This window comes from Solea senegalensis, linkage group LG18 (assembly GCF_019176455.1).
Source record: "Solea senegalensis isolate Sse05_10M linkage group LG18, IFAPA_SoseM_1, whole genome shotgun sequence".
NCBI lineage: Eukaryota > Metazoa > Chordata > Actinopteri > Pleuronectiformes > Soleidae > Solea > Solea senegalensis.
In genome coordinates, this window is record NC_058041.1 from 8,550,238 (window position 1) to 8,572,293 (window position 22,056).

At 38.9% G+C, this 22,056-nt stretch overlaps 5 protein-coding genes across 5 annotated transcripts; 2 read left to right on the forward strand and 3 right to left on the reverse strand.

The window, feature by feature from the left end:
* Positions 1–2,790: 2,790 nt before the first annotated feature.
* On the reverse strand, positions 2,791–4,609 carry si:ch1073-13h15.3 (inactive all-trans-retinol 13,14-reductase). Its single transcript, XM_044014460.1, has 2 exons — positions 4,248–4,609; positions 2,791–3,020 (listed from the first exon to the last, which is right to left on the reverse strand). Exons 1-2 carry the CDS (start codon positions 4,402–4,404, stop codon positions 2,791–2,793), a joined length of 387 nt encoding a protein of 128 aa, XP_043870395.1. The 5' UTR covers positions 4,405–4,609.
* A 2,042-nt stretch (positions 4,610–6,651) lies between these two features.
* On the reverse strand, positions 6,652–7,568 carry gngt2b (guanine nucleotide binding protein (G protein), gamma transducing activity polypeptide 2b). The gene is made up of 3 exons (XM_044013334.1): positions 7,436–7,568; positions 7,169–7,257; positions 6,652–7,025 (listed from the first exon to the last, which is right to left on the reverse strand). The coding sequence occupies exons 2-3, from the start codon at positions 7,250–7,252 to the stop codon at positions 6,897–6,899; spliced, it is 213 nt and encodes a 70-aa protein (XP_043869269.1). The 5' UTR covers positions 7,253–7,257; positions 7,436–7,568; the 3' UTR covers positions 6,652–6,896.
* A 1,717-nt stretch (positions 7,569–9,285) lies between these two features.
* tmem101 (transmembrane protein 101) lies at positions 9,286–12,293 on the forward strand. Its single transcript, XM_044014170.1, has 4 exons — positions 9,286–9,459; positions 10,044–10,224; positions 10,832–10,978; positions 11,372–12,293. Exons 1-4 carry the CDS (start codon positions 9,329–9,331, stop codon positions 11,678–11,680), a joined length of 768 nt encoding a protein of 255 aa, XP_043870105.1. The 5' UTR covers positions 9,286–9,328; the 3' UTR covers positions 11,681–12,293.
* A 769-nt stretch (positions 12,294–13,062) lies between these two features.
* On the reverse strand, positions 13,063–18,584 carry lsm12b (LSM12 homolog b). Its single transcript, XM_044014172.1, has 5 exons — positions 18,411–18,584; positions 16,550–16,683; positions 15,755–15,864; positions 14,838–14,964; positions 13,063–13,662 (listed from the first exon to the last, which is right to left on the reverse strand). The coding sequence occupies exons 1-5, from the start codon at positions 18,535–18,537 to the stop codon at positions 13,570–13,572; spliced, it is 591 nt and encodes a 196-aa protein (XP_043870107.1). The 5' UTR covers positions 18,538–18,584; the 3' UTR covers positions 13,063–13,569.
* A 134-nt stretch (positions 18,585–18,718) lies between these two features.
* On the forward strand, positions 18,719–22,018 carry g6pc3 (glucose-6-phosphatase catalytic subunit 3). The gene is made up of 6 exons (XM_044014169.1): positions 18,719–19,137; positions 19,819–19,925; positions 20,266–20,356; positions 20,441–20,559; positions 20,833–20,974; positions 21,067–22,018. The coding sequence occupies exons 1-6, from the start codon at positions 18,920–18,922 to the stop codon at positions 21,404–21,406; spliced, it is 1,017 nt and encodes a 338-aa protein (XP_043870104.1). The 5' UTR covers positions 18,719–18,919; the 3' UTR covers positions 21,407–22,018.
* The last annotated feature ends 38 nt before the right edge of the window (positions 22,019–22,056 follow it).

The following is a 22,056-nucleotide window of genomic DNA, read 5'->3' on the forward strand; positions in this document are numbered from 1 at the left end:
TTTTATAGGCTCACTTTATAGCTGCTGAACCATGTGAACTCCTGTATTTTGCCATAGAACTTATAAACAGTGTCAAATTTGAGTGTCTGTTCATCTGTTTCTTTGTCTGCCACATCTTCACTTTCCACCCCTTCAACACGCGTGGCTCTCTCTCTCTCCCTCTCCCTCTCTCTCACTCTCTCTCATTTGTGTCCTGTCTCTACCTGTCTTGCGCATTGCTGAAGTTCTTCGGGGTTTTTTTTTTTCACTTCTTCTAACCCCCACCAGCCCCGCTACCACCATGCTCTCTCGTACCTCTCCTCTACTACCACTTAAACATCCCTCAGCAGTGGGAGGGAGAGAGACACCCAAACTTTTTGCCACCCTGGGGCCACACATAAGTTCATGAGGTAGGAGTGTGTCAGACTCCACCCTCTCCTCTCGGCTAAATCCAGCCCCACAGTCCCCACTCAGCCTCTCCCTGCTTTGTCCATACAAATGTTTTTTATTCGTGCAATTTACAGTTTTTTCTTGGTGTTTTTGTAAATTTGGTGCAGCATTGGTTACAGAGATCGTCACTTCTTATGTAGAAGAGTTTGTGTGCCTTGTGCAGAGTTTTTTTTTTATTGTCTAGTGCACAACAGTTTTAAGAGTAGATCATAGCTATGAGACACTCCTCCCACTTCTGCCTTTGTTCCAAAAGTTCTGCTCCGTATTGATGAAATATGATATCCCAGCTCAAAGGAAACATGACATTTCCGTGCCCAAATCATAGGTAATCACAGTGCTTCTCTTTTCTTTCTTTTTTTAGCATGTTTTGAAGCAGGTAGAAAGGATGGATGAGGGCAACAGAGAATAGTTTGAAGACGAGGGGAACATCTTTTTTGTTCTGTCCCTGCACATGAGCTCAGTTCCTGAGCATCTGGACTCACTTAGAGCTGTACTGCTGGCTGCATCATGCTCAGTTCTGTGCTCCGACTTCAACTTCAGAACCAAAATGAGAGAAATCCTGACAAAGTCAGTCTCGAGCATGATGAATGTTTTTTTTGACTATGCACAAAAAAATGTCACAATCCACCGCAAATGTCTGCCATACTTATTCATCTTTATTCTGAACACCAGAAAGATTAAAAAAAAAAAAACATTAACAGATGCAGAAGCTAATTCAACCCATACAGTAACACCTATGATTTTTATATTGCCTGTATTTAACTCTTACTACATTACTAAAGACATTATTGTATATTATTCTTAGAAAAAAGGACAATATTAGAATTTACCCCATCATGACAAGCAATAACACTCAAGTGCAAACACTAATTCATTCCTTAACTCTCTGGAAATGTCCACTATTCGGTTACAGTTCTGGATTCACATTTGCATTGTATTACTTTGGCAGTACGACCTGCTTGTAATTTAGAGGGCACACTTTCATACGCTTTCTTTCAGCCACTGTTCTTAGTGGTATTCATAAACTCCTGTCATGTGTATTGTGGTAAACAGTATTTAAATAAGACCAAGTCTCTTTTGTGTGTGTAATTAGAGAGAGAAAGTGGCTGTGGCAGTGCCTGTTTTGTTGCTCCAGTACCTTTAAGGCAGTACAAGCCATGACAAGTAGACCAGTTCTTCACCTGTCACCTGTAGCTATATATTCCACACACACACACACACAAGCACTCAGATGCTCTCTTCGCATTTTGTGAATGTTAGTCATCAACTAGTCAATGCTTTTTGTTCTTAAAGTTAAGGGTGAGTTATGTGAATCTGTGGCATCTCTACTTATTTTCTTTCTTTTAGAGCCACAAATATTAGTCAATAAACTGTTAAAATTGCATCATATTGCATTACAGTGTCTTATCAATCACAATAACACAATTTGTCATCAATAATATACATATAAATAATCGGTTTTGGTGATTGATACAGTAGTTAAATCTCACTAGTGACTAGTTTCTTTCTCAGATATTAAAGTGATTCTTTGGGACCGTGGTGTTTTTGATTTTACCCATTTCCTGACATGTTAAAGACAAATGTGTAAACTGGAAATGGGCAACTTTTCTATTTGACACCCTTCTCTCTTGACGTCTTTTCTCGTCTGATTTAATAAACTACAACATTTGATGATTTCAGTACTGTTCCTTTGGGTTTGCGTGGTGTCACAGGTTTGGATTGGCAGCTTTCTTTGTAGAATAAAGGAGAAGGCAAAGGGTGGAGTCTCTCACTATGGTCCAAATGTTGTCTTTGTCAGTGGCGCAGTAGTTTCACTGGACTCGGTCTGTTCTGAAGACCAGACATTTGAGGTGAGAGAGGATGAATCACCAGCCAGATCATTTTTGACAGTAACAGTAATGTGCAGTAGAAAAAGACAGAGCTGAAAATGACCCATTCAAATTCATTCAAAAATGTTTATTAGACAATGTAGTAGATTATAGAATTATTAGTAGTTCATAACAGTTTTTAGTGTTTTCCAGATGTCTAATCTGAAAGGTCATATTGCCAGCGTGGTGTCAGTGCTGCTGTGGTCCAAAATCAGTCAAAAAAGTCATAGTATAGCATGTTGTCCAACATCACCTAAAAAAGTCATAGTATAGCATGTGGTCCAAAATCAGTCAAAAAAGTCATAGTATAGCTTGTCGTATATGCATGTATGACAAACTTATAGACTTTTTGCAAACTCAATATTTTGAATAGTGATCAATTTAAACCTATTCAAACAGTTTAATTTTCGTCCTTTTTTTGGTTTGTTTCTTTTCCTTTTATTGTCAGATTGGTGGACAGTGTATTCAATTCATTTATGAAATGTTCATATAGTTAGATTCCTCTAGAAGGTAGATAAAGTTCATCACATGTCTTCTTACCAACATCGAATTCAAAGCCTTTCTCGACATAGGTGTGGCAGCAGCCTCCCGCCTGGTCATGCTGCTCCAGCACCAGGACTCTCTTCCCTGCTTTGGCCAGTGTGGCTCCAGCGGTCAGTCCACCAATACCACTACCAACGACAATGACATCCAGATTCTGAGGCACTTTGTCCTGAGTGAAACCTGGGAAGGACACACAAAACTGATTTAAACATTTTTTTCTTTTTGAGTTACAGGTCTGAAGGTTGCACTGCACACCTCTCCTACAAGAGCTGCTATGCATTACTAATTCCGGTGTTATCATGTCGGCAGTAAAACATTAGATTAAGCTGCAAAAATAATCATCATGGTCATAATCTAATGAAGATAAAAACACACATGAATGAACATTTACCGCTTTCATGCTAATCTAAACTCTGAGTTATGGCACAGCAGATAGGAAGTTTAGATAAAACTCAGCTCAGCAGCTTGTAAAATCCTCTGACATATTTCAGAGTTTGTATTTTATGTGCCTTTGCTTAACTGTGGCTTTATTCACAAAGGTTTTACCGTCCTAAATGACCTTCAAATACAACTTCTTGAAAATATCACAATATGAGAAAACTCCCAACTCATACTTTATTTGTTAACAGTTTTATCATCACATATTTTACAGTATGTTCACACACCACAGCTCCACTTGGAGTTGCTGACATGAGTTCTTTAACGTCTGCCATCTCCAATAATGTCTAATATAAATACCACTTATGAAAACTGAAAAGGCAGCTACTATTCTACGGAAGCCCAGAACAGCCACAGTCACTATTATATTTTATTCATTAATGAATAGTACTGCTGACATCATCATCTCACAGCCTCCTATATTACATAGCTTTGATAAATTCAATGAACAGACGTAATGCACTTTGTTCTCTATTAAATGAATAAATAGAGAAATCCTGCTCTTTTAACTTTTCATGGAAGTTTTGTTTTCTTCAGTTAGACAGATATTGTGATGTCTCGATATACGACTGTCTTGCAATATATCGATTTTCACAGAATTGCTGTTTTGTGATATTATTGGTATCGTGGACCATGTATCGTGTATGGTATCGCATTATGTTATTGTGATTCCCACCCCTAATCTGGAAAGAGGGAAAGGAGGAAGAGGATCTGATCAATTAAGCTTTTCATTTTCAAACACTTGTTCTAAAACTCTGCTTTGTTATTCTTTATTCTTGTTAACATATTTTTTCTCATGTTCTCCATCACTTCCCTTTTGTTGTTTTTGTTATGATAAAGAAGAAAGCCTAATAACGACCTGTTTATTTGAAGTGTGCTGGAGCAGGGATAAAGCAGCAGTATGGATGAAATCACGTCACATTGCTCAGTCAGTGAGAAGCAATGCACACACGACTGCAGCCATTTTACCTTGTTTGATGACTTTGTCCCGATTCTTCTGATCAAACTCACGAGGTCCAGGAGGTCTCACCGACTCCAGTGTGAAGGGGCTCGGTTTCCCAAACAGATACCAGTATGTGCCGCCGGCCCATATAACCAGCCAGACTAAGAAAATCAAGAGCCACATTGTGGAGATGATCGATCACTCTGTTGCACTGGTGTGTTGCACAGTGTTTGCAGCAACTGCGCTTCTGAACATCGCTGTCCTCATGAGGCTCCTTTTATTACGTCCAGTGTCAAAGGTAGAGGAAGGACTTTGATACGCAGCTCTCCTCGTGTTCGGAGCGATAATAAAGATAAAGTGGTGAAAAGACCCAGTTTCTCTTGTTATGGCTGAGCATAAATCACAATAACAGTGTGTCAGCTGATGGATGCACAAAAATGACTGTGTCTGTGTATATGTCAAGGCATTAATGTGATGTGTGGGATTCTTGTGTGCTGTGTTTCTTTTGTGCACCTCCTCAGCTGAATGCACACCTGACGTCACTCAACCTCATCAGGCAAAGTGGATTAACCTGACTGTTGTGCTGTACAACAGAGGAAAGTGTTTCAGTCACCTTGCTCACAACGCTTCATAGTCAAACAGCTTCCTCCACAAGCGTACTTTTTTGTTGTTCTTTGGAATATACTAAAGGTACAATTTTCTTTTTGTTACCTCAGATTCTCATGTTTTCACATGTATTGTGACTCCCTCTCATCCCCTAGTACTTTGGTGCCGTAACAGTTGAAACCGGTGGATTTTATGTCACTAAATGAATTCCACTGATTTATATTTACATGAGATACTGTATTTAACATTCAATCCTTTTGATTATTTTTAAAGTGCAAATATATTATGTACTATACAAATAATATAAGGAACATATGTAAGAAGAATACCTGGAGGTAGTTGGAATATCCAGTCATTCCGATTACCTAATAGGAACCCAGTAGATTAGATATGTATATCTACATTTAAGATAAGACAATTAAGATAAAGGCTATATCACAACACTGTCCAGTTTTATGTTTTTACAACAGAAATAAAACTGAATGAAATCTCAGAGTTTCGCAATTTCTGATTTGACAACAGGGTTGACGTCCTTTGGGACACTTCCAAAGATGAAATAAATGATGACAACAGGGATATCGGTCACAGTATTAAAATCACACCGGAAGAAATGATTAACCGTATTCACAGTGTGTTTCCTCTGCAAGTGCATAAGAGACAAGAAATCCCAGGTTTTGTGATCTGTGTGATCACAGTTTTCTAAACACGCTGCTTTTCTATCTGCAGACTTTGCACTTCAGTTGTAATACAGTTGACTTTGAGCTATAGTTTTAATCTACTGCCCCAGACAATGACGTATGTACGTACAAACACTCACGTTGATCTTTATATGCATTTTTTTAAAGACTAAAATGTAATACAATGAATAATAATATCATTTTAATTATTACACTTCATTCAGTTTAGCCCGTAACATGGTTATATTATTCCTGAATGAAATACAGCCCTTAACTACTGTATTAATAGTAGCTTTTTACAGAATATAATCCAATCTCCACCACAGGGACATTTGAATTAAATAACTGCTATTTACATGACCAGTGTTATTGTCATAATTCAAATGTTTACATTTTTAATCATTTGAGAATTGTTATTTTTGCAATAATCACACAGAATGGTTGCACGGATCCTGTGTTAATACAGCATATGATGTCACAGAGTGTGCTGCATGTCGGTAGAAGAGTACTGCACTCTAATGTCTAATCTGTACTCGGCAGCTCACTGACGCTAATGGGAGGTCAGAGTTTACAGGTTGTTTTGACCTCTGCCTAAAGCCCAAAGCTAGAACACCACTGTAAAACACTGATATAAAAACATGATACGTGTCCATAGGTGGGTCTCTATTCCTGGAAAGAGGTCAAGGTTTATATTGATGCTGATATCATGCTCTGCCTGTGGTCATTGGACTCAAACCTTTGATGCATGAATTTCCATTAGACTTTGTTTACAGTATATTATTACAGTTAAAGGATAAATTCACACCAGCACCTATATTGCACATGCTAAACAAATACAGTGCATTTGCTGTTGCCTGCAATAAAAATGACACTAACTGGATGCAGAGCTTGAAACGGCTAGCAGGATTGGAGCTGAGGGAATGAGCTTAAAGACTTTAATACAGGAAGCAGCTCTGTGTCAGTGGTCCTGTTTAAAATCCTATTAAGAATTACACTAAGCAGTAGCTGCATGACTCCTCTGACTCTAGGAAAGGTGAGTGTTTTCGTTGTTTTATGCTGAACAAGTACAGCTATCCCTCCATATAATAAAGTGAGATAATGGTGCAATAAAGAGGAAACTTCAATAATCAGCCAGGCCAGGTCAAAGCTCTGTACAGCTATTTGCCTTTACTTACAAATTAACAAAGCTTTCTTATCAACAGATACAGTACATACAGTGATTCAATGATTGGAATAGTGTTTCTCACTCCTGGTGGTAACAGCATTGCTCATCTTATTTGTCTTTCTACTTGACATTTTTGTACACAATAATTCTACAGGAGTATTACAGTAATGTAAAGTAATTGGCTCCAATAAAAAAAACACTATGACTTTTCCCTGTATGCACGTGTGCTATGTTACTATACAGCCTCCCTTGTCTCCCTTGTAGGGGTTCTTGTCATCTGGGACGCCCTTAATCAGCGGATCATTTGGTAGCCGCTCCTCAACAAAAGCAATGGTCTCTGCACAGTTTGCAGCCACCTGTGGTTCAGAGGAAACACATGAAAGCACCTTTTACAGCCACGGCAATGGTTTTCATACAAGAGGTTTTTGGTGCCTAAAATTAAAAAATAACATTGAACAGGTTTCTCACAACTGATGGCAAGGCAATATGAAATACTTACTGGTGTTCTAGGTGTGTTAACTTCCTTCTTCAGTTGCTCCAGCTCCATTTTCAGGATTTCCTTGTCTGACATATCCCGAGCCATCCTGGCTGTAAGAAGAGATCAAGATCCTTGTTTTTAATGATCACAATAACTCCAATGAAAGTGCTATGTTTATAGTATCTTTAGGTTCATCTTATTCACATTTGGATTCAAATATTAAAGTGCCAAAATAAAATACTATTTTTATCAAATACATATAAATCCAGCAGAGATAAAAGTCTTTACCTGTTGAATGACAGGACCCTCAGCAATCAGAGAAATGTTTTGGCTCGTAAGAGCTCATCGACTGTACACCTTCCCTTTGTCTGGTTGCTTCTTCACACTGACTGATCTGTGCTGTCCCAGTGCTCTTCATCCCAGTTGATCCCTGGTTGCGGGACGGCGCAGGATTGAGCCTGATGTCACCAATCCCCAGTGATGAGATTAAACAATCAGGTGCCATAACCCTGTGAACAGGAAGGAGGAAGAAAGGAAGGAATGCACAGATCCATATAGATCTGTTGTTTGACTTTGCAATGATATGCCTTTTAAAGTTAATATGAAATGTATTTATTAGCTCTCAAGTCAGTTTTAGAGTTGGGTTCATTGTTGGTGTATAATGATTTACGTCGTGAGTACAGAAACTTGTGCCAAGAGGAAAGAGGCCAAGTCTTCATCACTTATTTGATTATATACTTAGATCTTTCAGTCTAGCAAATCAGTTGCGTCCTCCAATGTCAATCTAATCAACAAAGCCGTTTAAAATGAATGAAATTGTTGAGGGTACATTGATTTGGTTTTCATAATTTAAGTTGTGTTTTGGTTTTTGGCTGCTTACATACACAGTTTTGTTCCCAGTAATACAACTGCATTGATACATTCAATAATCTCTTTATAACTTGTTATAAGTGTTTAAATTCAATACCAAGTATCGGATTAAAAAGTGTGTGTGTTTTTGTCTATGAACAAAGGATTGACTTCATCACCATAGTTTGTCACATATCAGCCAAGACCCCACAGTTTATGATGATAATGTAGGTGAAGCAGCTCAGTCTAGAGTAAAGAACGTTCATCATCAAAAGTGAAGTTCTGTCCAGACCAGACATCTCAGTGGAGATGTGACAAACAGACTACTGATCCGTGACTAAACTTTGAGCAGGAATCACAGTAAGCCATTTTCCCGATCTAGGTTAGTCTCATCTCCTCAAGATTAACCTCATACACGTCACTGTGGATTAGCAGCAGTGGGGTGATCAGTGCTACTGATCATTACACAGAAGAGCAGGTGTGTCACTGAGCACCTGATGAAAAATTAACTCCTGTACCATTACATCTATACTTTCAGTAAATATTGGTGTTGAATTTAATAAATGATTAGTGGGTCAACTGTTATTGTTCCCACCATGTGGATGTTTACATGATGTACGTGTCCATGGTCATGTCATGTTGGTTCAAATGTGTCCTTGGGCTGTATGACGTAGGGCTGTAGCGGCCTCTGAAGACTGGAGGACATCACATTAGTTTAGGGACTATAAGGGGTTTAAAAACAATAAACTATATAGAAAATGTAGAAGAAAAATGTGTTGCTTCCAATCAAAAACATTTGTGTGTGTTTTTGAGAATATACTCCTGGCAATCACTCTGGCCAGGGACTTTTTTCTGTTCTCTTACAGAATTAATAGATTAATTAATAAAATTAATAAATACAAAATCCTTATTTGCAACCAATTAATTCCTAGTTTAAATAGTTCCTTGTTGCTAGTTTTATAGTTGAAATGAATAACTGCCAGGCTAAAAACCTGAGTCAATATTGCAGCCAGACTCTTTCTGTTTTCGATGACTTGTAAGTGTCAGCTTTGTCCTGTAGATGGCGGTGTCGAACTTTTTGTCGCACCACTTTCAAACTATCAGTTCATAGGAGAGCGCGTCGACCGCCCTTGCACATCACGAGGAGCATTTTGATTTTCAAAATAAGAGTTTCACATTAGTGTTTATTAAAAAAATGAAAAAAAAAACGACTAACCAAGATCACGGGAAGAGACACGTTCTTTTATTTTGACAGGTGTAGGAATTTCTGACCGGATGTTTATCCAGTATTTCCGGCATCGCCGTTGTGTAGGTGAGCGCTGAGCAACAATCATGGCGGCTCCCGATAGGAAGCAGGTTTTCAAGTTTATCAGCCAGTTAGGAGCGTTTATTTTGACCCGGTTCGGGTTTTGGAACTGCTTCTGTATGTTGATGCTGTTTGCTGAGCGAGCGGATTCAAAAAGGTAATAAAACGTTGCTATGGAGCTAATGTAGGCTAGCAGGCTAACTGCAGATTAACTTTCCTCAGAATGAAAAGTAGTGCAAGTTAATTTGAGTTGTAATAGCACAGCAGATTATCGCTGGACAAATACTTCGTCCCTGCTGATGTATTTGTACATTTCATGTTGATAGTTGAAATCTAAAGGAGGTAGTAGTTTCCATCAGCTTTAGTGAGGCTGGTGCCATGAGGACTAGTTTGAATTTAAGGCAACTTGTATTTTTGCCCGGTCTGTAATTATCTGTCGGGTAGTCAGTAATTTTCCTTGTGCAATCGTAGTTTTAATCACTCGTACACTGGGTGTGTATTGGTTTAGTCCACAGTGAGTTGGTCTTCTGTGGACAACCACACCCCTCTGAATTAACTCTGTAACCACATCAGTCTGCAGTGAGGGCAAACATCTGTCTCTCTAGCCTCAAATAGGTGGAACAACTGCAAACTTTAGCTTCTATGTTGTTGCACAAACCTGTTGTACAAACAACTCATTCATCCATCACACACTACTTGTCTTTATGGTTTTGTCTTCAATGTATTCACTGTCATCTCCAGGAAGCCAGACATCCATGTACCATATCTATATGTGGATATGGGGGCTGCAGTGATCTCTGCCAGCTTCATGTCATTTGGAGTGAAGAGGAGGTGGTTTGCATTGGCTTCTGCAGTTCAGCTCGCTATCAGCACGTATGCATCATATGTTGGAGAGCAGGTGCACTACAGTGACTGGCTGAAGGTGAGTCGCCTTCCTGTGATGACACAGAACAATCATAGTCCTTTTTCACCAGACTTCCCTACAGATTATGTTTCCTTATATTGTTAAATAAGACCAGTAGAATTTCCCCTTTACTTTATCTGTTACTTTGTGAAAAGGCTATAATCAAGTTGTATTTAGAATCAGAAATTGCCAGATATAGCTTACACAATATGAGGAATTGTTCTTGTTGTTGGTGCAAAGGAAGAGCAAATAAGAAGAGCAAATAGATTCAAATAAATTCTAGAGAAAAAACAGGAATATAAATAGAAACAAAAATGAAAGTTGAGTTATCAGGGCAGAAGATAAAAGACCTATTCCTGTTCAGTCTATCGTAGTCAAAAACTGTTCATTGTTAGATAAAGGTTAAATGACGACATCGTCTGTAATATACCAGGTTTCAGAGCACAAGTCAAGGTGACCTACATCAGCGTTAAATTTCTAATCTAACACACATCTGTGTCACACATGATGAGACCATTTGAATTCTAGTTCACCACTACAGGAGTGACTGTAGATTTATCAGTGAAAGACACTGCAGTAGAAACTTTTCTCAGGTTGCTACAGTTTGATTTGTGCTTCCTTTCAGGTACGAATGTATTCCAGAGCTTTGGCTATTATTGGAGGATTTCTGGTTCTGGCCAGCGGAGCAGGGGAGGTGTACAGACAGAAAGCTCGCAGCAGATCCCTGCAGTCGACAGGGCAGGTTTTTCTGGGAGTCTATCTCATTTGCATGGTAAGATCCAAATCAGTATTTAAATGTATTTGACCACATTAACATACTGGCAGCCTAAATGAGACCAACGTTTCCTTAACAAGAGCATAGCATTTACAGGACACATTTTATTTTAACTGACGGAAACTCAGTTAAAATAAGTAGTTCAAATATATTTAACATAGTGCAATGATTAGCCAGACCATTAATATCAGTGTTTAATGAATTTTTAGAGCAAAGTTCTATCATAGATAATCAAATTACAAATTAAGACACATAAACTAGTATGAATTAGCTGCTTTTACAGTGCAGATAATTATTTAAATGAGCAAGATACTTATCTAAAGCCAGTATTGACACAAGCCTGTTTTTAGTATCAATTAACATATTGTAGTACCACTCTCCTCCCACTAGGTGTACTCCCTGCAACACAGCAAAGAAGACAAGCTTGCCTATCTGAACCACATCACTGGAGGAGAGATCACTCTGATGCTGCTGGGGGTGCTGTTTGGGGTGCTGGCTCTGGCCTTCCTCTCTGGCTGCTACATCCGTCTGGCCGCTCAGATCCTGGCCACTGTGCTTCCTCTGGTGGTCCTGCTTATTGACGGTAACCTGGGATACTGGCACCACACTCGCAAGGTGGAGTTTTGGAACCAGATGAAGCTGATTGGACACAATGTGGGCATCTTTGGCGCTGCACTGATCCTGGCTACCGACGGCTGAGACCCGAGGTTCTCACAAACGACTTGAACTAACAGTTGTGCTCACATGCACAGGATGAGATTGTTGGCCTTTACTCTTTGTCACTCCCTGACTTTGCACTCAAAGTTGCTGTGACTCCTCAGGATTCAAACTCTCCAAGCGGAGATGGGTGGATGTAAGCCACAATGATTGTTTTTACCCACCTGATGGTAAAGTATTGCAAGAAAAATAAAAATCCAAGCTTTCCTTTTTGCAATTTCATAATTTATTTGGATGCATGTTGACATGTTGTCTGTTATGCTTTGAAATGTGACTGACTGTACTGTAAAGCTGCAGGAGAAATGTTTTGTTGCAAAACTTAGTCTTAAATTTATGGTTCAAATATTTGACTATTAAAGGGAAATTTAGTTTGTGACACTGCTAATAAAATCAGATTACTTCTGTTCCAAATAAACACTTATTTGTTGCATTGCTTATAATTGCTGTATTCACATAGGTCTATGTAGGTTTTCGTTAAGTATATAGGGTTCATATTTTGTATGAAATAACAGCACAAGATACTGAATTGTTGTTTTTTTAATCCGAGTATCTTGTCTGGTTCAAAGCTGTTGCAAATAAAATCTCCTGTGCTTTTCCTGTTTCTCCTGACTTGTTGAAAATAAAAGGCATACATACACAATTCTTGACCTGGTTGTGGTTTGTTATGTCCTTAGCATTAATCTTGTTCTAAAATTATTTTTGATTTTCCAATTCTATTATAATCCGCTTGGCACTGGTCTGTAATAACTTCATGAATTCATCTTCACTGCTTTAAACTACGGCTAATTTGGTGTGATATTACTTAAGATATTGATGATTCCAATGTTGAGTAATCACAGTACAGTAAGACAAAGTAAGTTGCTGTTGCTGCCGAGTCTAGATGCTGATGGTGGAACATAGAAGTCTGAGCAGCCCCACCTTCATGTCCAGCTACTGTGGGGAAAATCACGTGCAGCAGTAATTGGGACACTGCAGCTTGAAGCCCAGTGATGTACTTCTGGGTGTTCACTCCCACTGAAAAGCATCCTTTACCTCATGTACCTCATGTACCTCATGTACCTCATTTACTATATTTTAATTATTTTATACAATTACTCAACTGCCTTGTCACCCAAAGGACATATTAAATACAAAGCAGCTTTAAACCAGAGGCTTAAGCTTTTAAATATGATGGATTCTTATAGAGCAATGGTGTCTATCCCTTAGACACCAAAGAGCTGCCTCACAGATTAGCTATTTAAAAATCCCTGTAAAGAAACCCGAACACTGTCCTTCAAAATATTACCCAGTCAACAATCGCCAGTCGACTTTCCACAAAGATGTTGGTGACCCCAGCACTTCAAAAACTTGTTAAAATTACAGTATTACAGTCAGAATTTTTGTTACTTTTATTTTAGAAAATGTCCTTTAAAGTGTGGCATTTCAAGTCACATTTTGTTTTAAAATACAGAAAATACAGACAATAGAACATGGTACAGCAAAAAAGGAAACAATGACAGAAAATAAAGCTAACAAGCCTTTCTGACTGATCTAGTTTTTTCTGAAATGGAACTGAAGAAGGGTGGAAGAAAAAAAAAAGGCTTAAGGGAGAGGAGGGGAGGAGTAGGGCAGAATGAGACAAGTTAGTTAAGGAAACTATGGTTGCTTTATGGTTCATGTTTAAATTATTCTTTATAAAGTCTAATTTAAGATTTAATCTTTCTTCTTTCTTTTTTGTCTTTTTCATTAAATGGTATTTTGATCTTCTGGATCCATGGCCCTCAGCACTCCTCCTTGTGGTCTCAGACTGAGGACAAGGAATGCCGACTTCGTCTGGCAGTGGGAACAAAACCACCTGTGTCGCCTTCCCCAAAACGACCCACACTGCCAACTCAAGAAGATAAAGTGGAGTCCTTCTGTGTTTGCTGTGCTTGTGAACGTTGCATGGACTTCTGACTTTCCAAGTCTCTAAAATGTTTCTCAACCTGGAGGAAAACAGTTGGGAATTATCAGACTGAATTATCAGACAGTTACTCTGACAAAAATCAAAACTCCTACATCTAAACAAGAATCCACGTTAACGGCTGGGGGACCAAATTGTGAAATGTGTGCACAGAGCAACAAAGTATAACGTAATGCAGAACACTGAGTTTTAAAATATAGAAAATTCAAAATATAGTTTTTCAGTGATTATCGAGGATATTTACAAAGAAAACACCGTTATAGCAGTGTATGCATTAAGTGCAAAAAAGTTGCTTCAGATGATTTAAAAATGAGAAACAAAATCGATCAATCTACTTAATTTAGCTACTGGCTTGTTTTTATGTGTAGTCCCATTACACAGGTGAAAAATTAACAGCACAAATCCCATTTTCTCTACTGGAAATGGACCAAAAAAACTACATTATAAAGCACTGTGACCTAAAAATTCTAAAATTCTAGTTTCACAATTGGGGTCTAGATCTGAAATGTGTCTTTTTGGGGGGCAAAAAGCCAAACACTGTTGGTTTTAGTTTGTTGTGTTCACACACAAAGCTGTCATTTTTAAAGACACCAGCAAACATGGTCAATAATAAAAATTATTATTGTGTACTGACTTCAAGCACGGCCACCTGGGATAGCAGGAAACACACATGCTTTTAATGCCCAAACTAGCCAATTAAAAATTCAAAACTTAAAATGCTAAACAGATTGGGTGAATTTAAAAAGCCAGAAGCATATGGTGGAGTTTAAGACCCTACACACTCACGCAGCTGTTACAGGACCTGGTGACCTTTTGTTGTTACGTGGCAAATATAGGGTGAAGGAATTGCTGGTATGATGGTGAATCTCCATCAGCAGACAGTCACACAGCAGCAGATCAAATTAAATTCAACCTTTCTACAGCCTCCAAGTGATGACAAGATTTCTATATGCCACTTGATGTAGTAGTTAAACGATCACTAAACAAGTTTCTGATTTTTCAGTTTTTTGAATGTGAAAATCATGAAAAAAAATCATTTCTCAACATATTCTGGAACAAATAAAAAAATCGATTAATCAAGAAAATAATCGCCAGACAAATCGACAATGAAAGTAATAGTAGTTGCAATGATTAATCGAGAAAGAAAGAAAACAAGTGATGCAGTACAAGTTAAAGATAGTACAGAAGTTCACTTACTATTTTGCGTACATGACTTAAAGCGCTTCCCTCTTTGCCTTTGCAGTTCTCAACCTGGTAAGGCGGTGAGATTACGACATCGTCCATCACAATAATGTTCTTCTCCTGCCATTTACAGTCTTTGATGCTGCAAAGAGAAGTTAACACCTAATCAAGACAGGTGGCTCTCTGAACCAGTAACTTTTTTTTTTTCTTTTTTTTTTACACTGTTGGGTAGAAGCATATACCAAACTGTAATATTAGGCTTTTGGTGTTTAATGATACAAATGACATGACAGGAGTTGAATTATTTCACAACGTACTGTCATTAGGAAAAGGAAATAGAAATTTCTTCCAAACCTTTCTAATGTGTTTATCACATTTTAAAGCCTAGGGACAACTAGGATTTTAAGATCCTGAAATATCTGAATTAACTCAAAATCTATGCAGATAACACTTCAGACTGATCTTACGGATTTATGAAAAGTAAGACTCATGAAACTGTGGTGTGACCTCGGACTGAAGTAGAAATAGGTTATGAGAGATAATACAGAACAAAAGAGAAACTATTGCTGAGATCCCATTGTGTTGTGTACAAACGTGTATTGCTGCTCTTTTTAGTGCTGTTTTGGGGATCACTACATTTTGGACAATTTTTAGACGGTCTTGTTTTTTATTGGTGTTTAAAATGCCCATGGGCCTCTTTCAGACCAGGTGTCCTGAAAACAAAAGAATGTATCAGATTTCAATTAGGTTTTCCATGGGTTGTTTAGGATCACAGTAAGAAGCCCTATTATGTGATGTAGTTGGCATAAGGTACTTGCAACGTCACCCTCATCTGATCCAATTGCCTGACACTATGATCATCAAAACTATAAGAGTTTGATTTGGCTTTGTGACTATCTGCTTGATCCTACTAAATATCATTAAGGCCTTACGTTTTGTGAATAGTCTGGAATAGCTGTTGGCCCTCCACAGAAACCCCAGCACTGATTGCATAGGCTTGGGACAGCTTGTCCTCCTTTTCTGACCGTGCTCGATTGGCAAGCTGTGAAGAGTTGAAGAGAAGAAAACGTTAATGAACATTCAGAGCTTATTTTTTTACTGCAAAAAACTTCAATAACGCTTCAATAACGGTTATTGCTCGCATTCTTTTTCACTTCATTTGTTGAACTCTTGAATGACATTTATTTACTGATCTTTATCGATTCAAAACCCCATCATTGTCTTAAACAGGTTCTCGCAGGGCTTAATATACATACATACATACATTCATTCATTCATTCATTCATTCATTCATTTTGATTCTGCTGTTAATGTTAAACTGTGCCAGTTTTAGGACATTTATCAGTTAGCAGGCTGACAAAGCCACTCTCATTTTACAGTTTTCTCAGGAAGCAATGAAGAATACAGCTTAATTTGGAGGCAACTGACAAGACATTTTTAATGAAATGCCCTGAATTAATAATTTTTCTCTGAGGTAAAACCACCTTTTTTTTCTCTTTTCAGGAGAGACTGAGGCTCAAACCTGAACTTCAATCGTATGAAGGAGCAGCCTTTGTAAGGCACCGTCTTTCAGAATCAAGTCACAACTCAGACAAAATCTCAGACTTGGAGTGGATCTGATTATTTCTTTAGTACTCCTATTCACCATTCCTATCACACTCTTCACCAGTGGGAGCACAAAGCAAGCAACTTGTGTCAAAAATGGAAATAAAGTTGATGGGACTCACCTTGCTAACATTCAGTGATGCTAGTGGAGGTGGAGTCTCAGTGCGGTCATTTATTATGTCCACATCAGAAACATAGGCTAAGTTGATCAGGATGACGTCGTTGAGGTTTGGCTTACCGCTGGAGGAAGCACATTCTGTAAAAGAACTCAAGTCAAGGCAAACAACCTCATGACACCTCAATGTTTTTCTGAAAGCTGACCCTATATGAACCTGAACACATTAGACTGCACAATGAAACTTGCAATACAGAGAACTGTGACTGACTGACGGACAGTGAAGGGCAGTGCCAGTTACAGAATGCTAGCACCAAAGGCGTCGCTGCCACCTGTAGTCTCAATGAATAAATGAATGCTTGTTGGTAATGTTCCCCACAACGCTAACAATGATCCAATGGCAGCCTTACCAACTGAAAATCCTGACTTATTCTACAATTTAATAAATGCAATAATCCATGACTTCTTGATCTTTGATTTCATGTTGGCTAAAGTCTATTTTAACGAATACAAATTATGGGCAATATTCTTAAGGATGTGTGTGGAAACAAAAAGTATTTTTGCAATTTATGTTTATATAAACTATTAAGTTATTCTGAAACACTGAAAGTCCAGGGCCTCTATGCATTGACCGGTCATTTTATTGCTGACCAACAGATCATATACATCCTTTTTCCCCTTAACTTATTGGATTCTAAAAGAACACACACGCACACACGATTTGATCAATTATGAAGAAAGAAATGGCAATCGACTTTGAGCTTAACATGTCAGATTCTCAATGTCAAGCATAATTTAATGTTCAAATTGATCACGTTTTCATTTCATTATAAACTATTGAATATGAGACAATGACATCATTGCGAAAATGCTCAAGCTCTTCCAGTGCACTGAATTGTTACGAGAAAGCAAATCGAAACACAATCTATGATAAAGTGCCAAAGGGTTCAAACTACAACTGAGGCCTGTGATGCAAACTGTCAAACCCCCACGTTGTATTCAGTTCATTCATTAGGTATCCCTGTCCACATCATGGCAATCTAATATGAAACCTCAAAGTCAATTTAACACATGGGGTGGTCCAACATGCGCCCCTTAAAAGATGTTTAAATGCACACATCCCATGAATGGGTGTAGACCCGTTCACCGGCGAGCTGGCGTTAATTACAATGGACACATGATGCCAGTGCCATCTGAATCATATTGAATTTGGTGATTAGCTTTGTTTAAATTAAAATATTTTAATCAGAACCGGGCGATACTATCGTTCACGCCCGTGAATGCCAATTCTGTTAAATGAGCTCGTAGCGTCAGTGTGTGGCTGACCGAATCATAGCATGTTAGCCGAGCTAACAGGGGATTGGTTGCAGCGTGGACGGTTCCCGTTGTCCATTCATCCCTTGCTTTTTAATATAGCCGTTAGCATTTCCAAATCATGGTATCGTAAACTACTGGAGATAAAGGTGTGTTCACGAGCCACACGACGAGGGGCGGTGAATGTCAGTTAGCTTGCTAACTAGCAATGGTCTGTGCCTGTTGAGAGCTCACAGCCATGATGCCTTACGGGGTCCGTTGCCAGATAGTGATCCGGTTGAGGTCTGGCAATACAATGAGTAGATTCACAACACATGTACTCCCTAGCAAATGACGAGAAGCCACTAAATGGCCCCTCAACACCAACAACTACTATACGGGCGGGTAACTAACTCTAAGATGAAAATATTTAAAAATGCTTAAAGATATGCTACTCAGCTACCACCAATTACGCCTGCGCGGATCACTATTTGACATATTTTCGGTTACCCTACAGGCCTGTGCAGCCAGGCAGGCCAGCTAGCCATCCGCAGCTCAAAACAAACAAAGGATACTCAAAGTTAACATCTTGGACTGGTAGTCAAATGCGACTACTTCTCCTTGCAGACGTTGGCCCAAGCAGGTGAGGCAAGAGACATGGCTCCCGACGCTGAAATACTCCCCCGGTCCAGGAGCCGCCATCTTCTCCGCCAGGAAACCGGAGCGCCTGCCTTACGTAAAACGACGTGATGTCGTGTAGTGACGCAATCTGGGCGTGTCGAAGCGCGTCATGTCTCGGTCATTTATTTGAAAGTTAAAATTGACTTTTATTGTTTTGTTTCACATTCTAATACAACATTAATACCCAATCGTTAATTTGTCGAGTGAAGACTGTGACATGTCTTTAATTCAAATAGACCGTTCTCGCATTATCTCCCATTCAAACCCATTGAGTCATAGTTAGACTCCCTCTTCTGGTGATGAGACAATATTGCGGGCTTCGTTGCAGTACATCTACTAACGCCTTATAACCAGCAAGCTTTTTGACATTTACCTTCCTGCATTCGTACATTTTAGTGTAGGAATGGAGGCGGTTTATTCTCAAGGCATTTCACTTGCCGAAGCTCTCCAAGAGAGGACGATGAGTCATGAGAAATTCTGGCTCACTGTCACTTATCTTGGAGATCCTAACGCAGCTTTCTTTCTCATCTTTCCCTTCACCTATTTCATCAGCAAACGCACCGGCGTGGCGGTGCTTTGGGTAGCAGCCATATCGGAGTGGTTAAACTTGGTGTTTAAATGGTAAGGCAGTCTAACTCGCAGCTTTTATTCCCCGACAACTTCAGTTGTTCAATATGTAGATAGCTAAAGTTTAACTCATTATCAGCGAGTCAGTGTCCATTTGCTGTAATGTCACTGTTCGTTTTAAAGCTCATTCAACAATGAACTTAAGACACATAATTCATGTTTTATTCAAAGCTGACGTTGTAAGTTCTTAACTTCCTCTGATGCTGCTGGCGAAAATTGGACCGACCTTTATCTTTGTCCGACCTGAAACAGATATACGCGGAACCTTAGAGTAGAATCTAGCTTTATGTTTTGTTTAGTGTTTATTAAATTGTTTTATGTCTATGAAATAACCAAATGTAAGGAAAGGCAATGGTTGTTGCAGTTGAAGGCATTTAAACATAGTTTCATAAGGAAATATGTGAATAACAGTATAGGTGAAAGTAAAATCAAAGCATGTAACAATCTGTGGACTTCAAATGTAGTTGTAAAAATTCTCTCAGCAGACAATATGATATAGATTATTATAGAAGATATGCTTCTTTAATAGTTATGGGGCTAAATTCAATAAATATGTTTGACATACGGGAACATTATAAGTGTAATGCTAGTGTGAAATGTATGCAGATGGCTGGATACAATAAGTTCAGTTTCTCCAGTTTTCATAAGTTATGTTTTGTCATGTTGATTTTTCAGGATGCTGTTTGGAGAAAGGCCATTCTGGTGGATTGGTGAATCAGGTCTATATGTCAACAAGCAGCCCAAAGTTCAACAGTTTCCCTCCACCTGTGAAACAGGGCCAGGTGAGAAGTCCTCCAAATGTAATATAATAATAATAAACTTTATTTGTATAAAAGACCTGTTTTAACTTTAAAATAAAGCAAACGATGCAAATAAAACAGTAAAATACAACAAAGGCTGGAATAAAATAGGAAAAAGATAATGTCAAGAGGTTAAAACCCTGTTTTAAATTTAAAATAAACTAAAAATGCAAATAAAACACAACACAGGGTGGAGTACAAAAGTCCCTGATATCTAAGGGTACTGTAGTGTGTTCCAATGTAAGTATCAATATGTATCAGTCATAGATGGCACACTTCACCCAGTGCTTTAACTTACCATAAATTGTCATCTGTTTCTCAGGCAGTCCGTCGGGACATGCAATGGTGACAGCAGCAGTATGGTGGGCTGTTGTGTCCTCACTTGGATCATTTCTGTACTCCCGTACTCCCAGGTATGTCACTTTTAATGTATTTTCTTTTCTTTTTTTTAAAGAAAGTCTAAATTTGTCTTTAAACCTCTTGATCTATGCTTCCAGTGTGGTGTTATCTTCAGCCCCCTACCTGCTCTATGTGTTGATGCTGGTGGCAGTTGGAATCTCTAGAGTTTTCATCCTCGCCCACTTCCCTCACCAGGTTGTTGCAGGCTCCATTACAGGTCTGAATACGATATCGTGCAATACGGATTATGGGTTGGCTTCATGGATGAAATCCACTGAATTAAATGCTTAAGTATCCAGTATTCACACATATGCAAGAGTCACATGGATACTGATTTACTGCTGATTTCTTACTGTACTTCATGCAATATTATATTTTTTGCGTGCATGCTGTACTGCCTTTACTGTCATGTTTTTGTTGTTGGTCAAATAAAAAGCTTGTTATCAGTAAAATTTCACCCACTAAATTTTACTTGAATTTCGCTTGTTAGGCATCATTCTGGGAATTATCCTGAGTCGCAGAGTTCCAGCGGGTCGCCCCCTGCTGTTCTTCTTCAGCGTCAGTATTGGTTTGCTGCTAAGTGCGCTGTCTATACATGCTGGATTACAGCAATTAGGATTTGACCTCTCCTGGTGAGTAGTGACTGTTCAGAGTGAAATGAGCCTGATCAGGTGAAGCTGAAGAAAGTTTTCCCTACCTTGACTGAACATATTCTATTTTTCAGGACTATCGCTTTGGCTAAGAAATGGTGCAGCCGTGCCGAGTGGGTCCGTCTGGACTCAACCCCGTTCTCCTCCCTGACTCGAGATTGTGGGGCCCTTATTGGTTTGGGGATGGCTCAGTACTGGAAGCCTGGAGGGTGGTCTCTGCCACGGGCCCCAACAGCTTTATGTGTGGCTTTATCATCCATAGCACTGTACCACGTGAATCGTCTGCCACTCCCAGTCCGACCACAAGGCCTCTTCTACAGCCTGTACTTTGTCAAATTTGTCATAGTGCCACAGGTTGTCATGGTGCTTGTGCCTGGGCTGGTTCACCTTTTCTCGCACAAAAAGAAGGACTAGAAACCGTAGTCTCGCCAGTGTAGAGCGTATTTCACACCTCTGTGGAATCTGCAAACACTGTAAATGTCTACTGTGAAATCTACTTCACGGCTACTATTGTGGGTGAGGCTGTCGTTTTTCACTCCTTATTTCGTTCTTTGTCTTGGAATGCAGCTGACAATTGTCTTTTATTCAGTCAGTGACTGATTTTTCTTTTCAATCAGGATACCTGTGTCTTAAATGAGAGGAATGTATAATATCTCATTTTTAATTTATTACACTTTTGCACTATGTACTGTAATAGTAGTAACCTTTAGAAGCCACTTTATGTAAGATGTTTTGGTTTTCAAATTGCTTTCCAGCTCAATGATACCAGTACAGTATATCATTACCTGAGCAACATGACCATAACATATTTTTTTGATATTAATAAAGAAATGTGGGTATATCAGCATCTTTCAGTTTATGGTTTGTTTTTAAGTTGTGGTTCAGTCTCCAGGCTGTTGATATGAACAAAAGCTCCAGAAGCTCACTGTACACCATCTTCTCAACACCTGATATTGGTCTATATCTGTCTTCTATGTGGGAACTGAACTACTTGCTTAAGTGCAGTATTAAAACTGTATTGGTGAATCTTTGTGTTTATAGTTTATTCTGTTGCCACCAAGTGA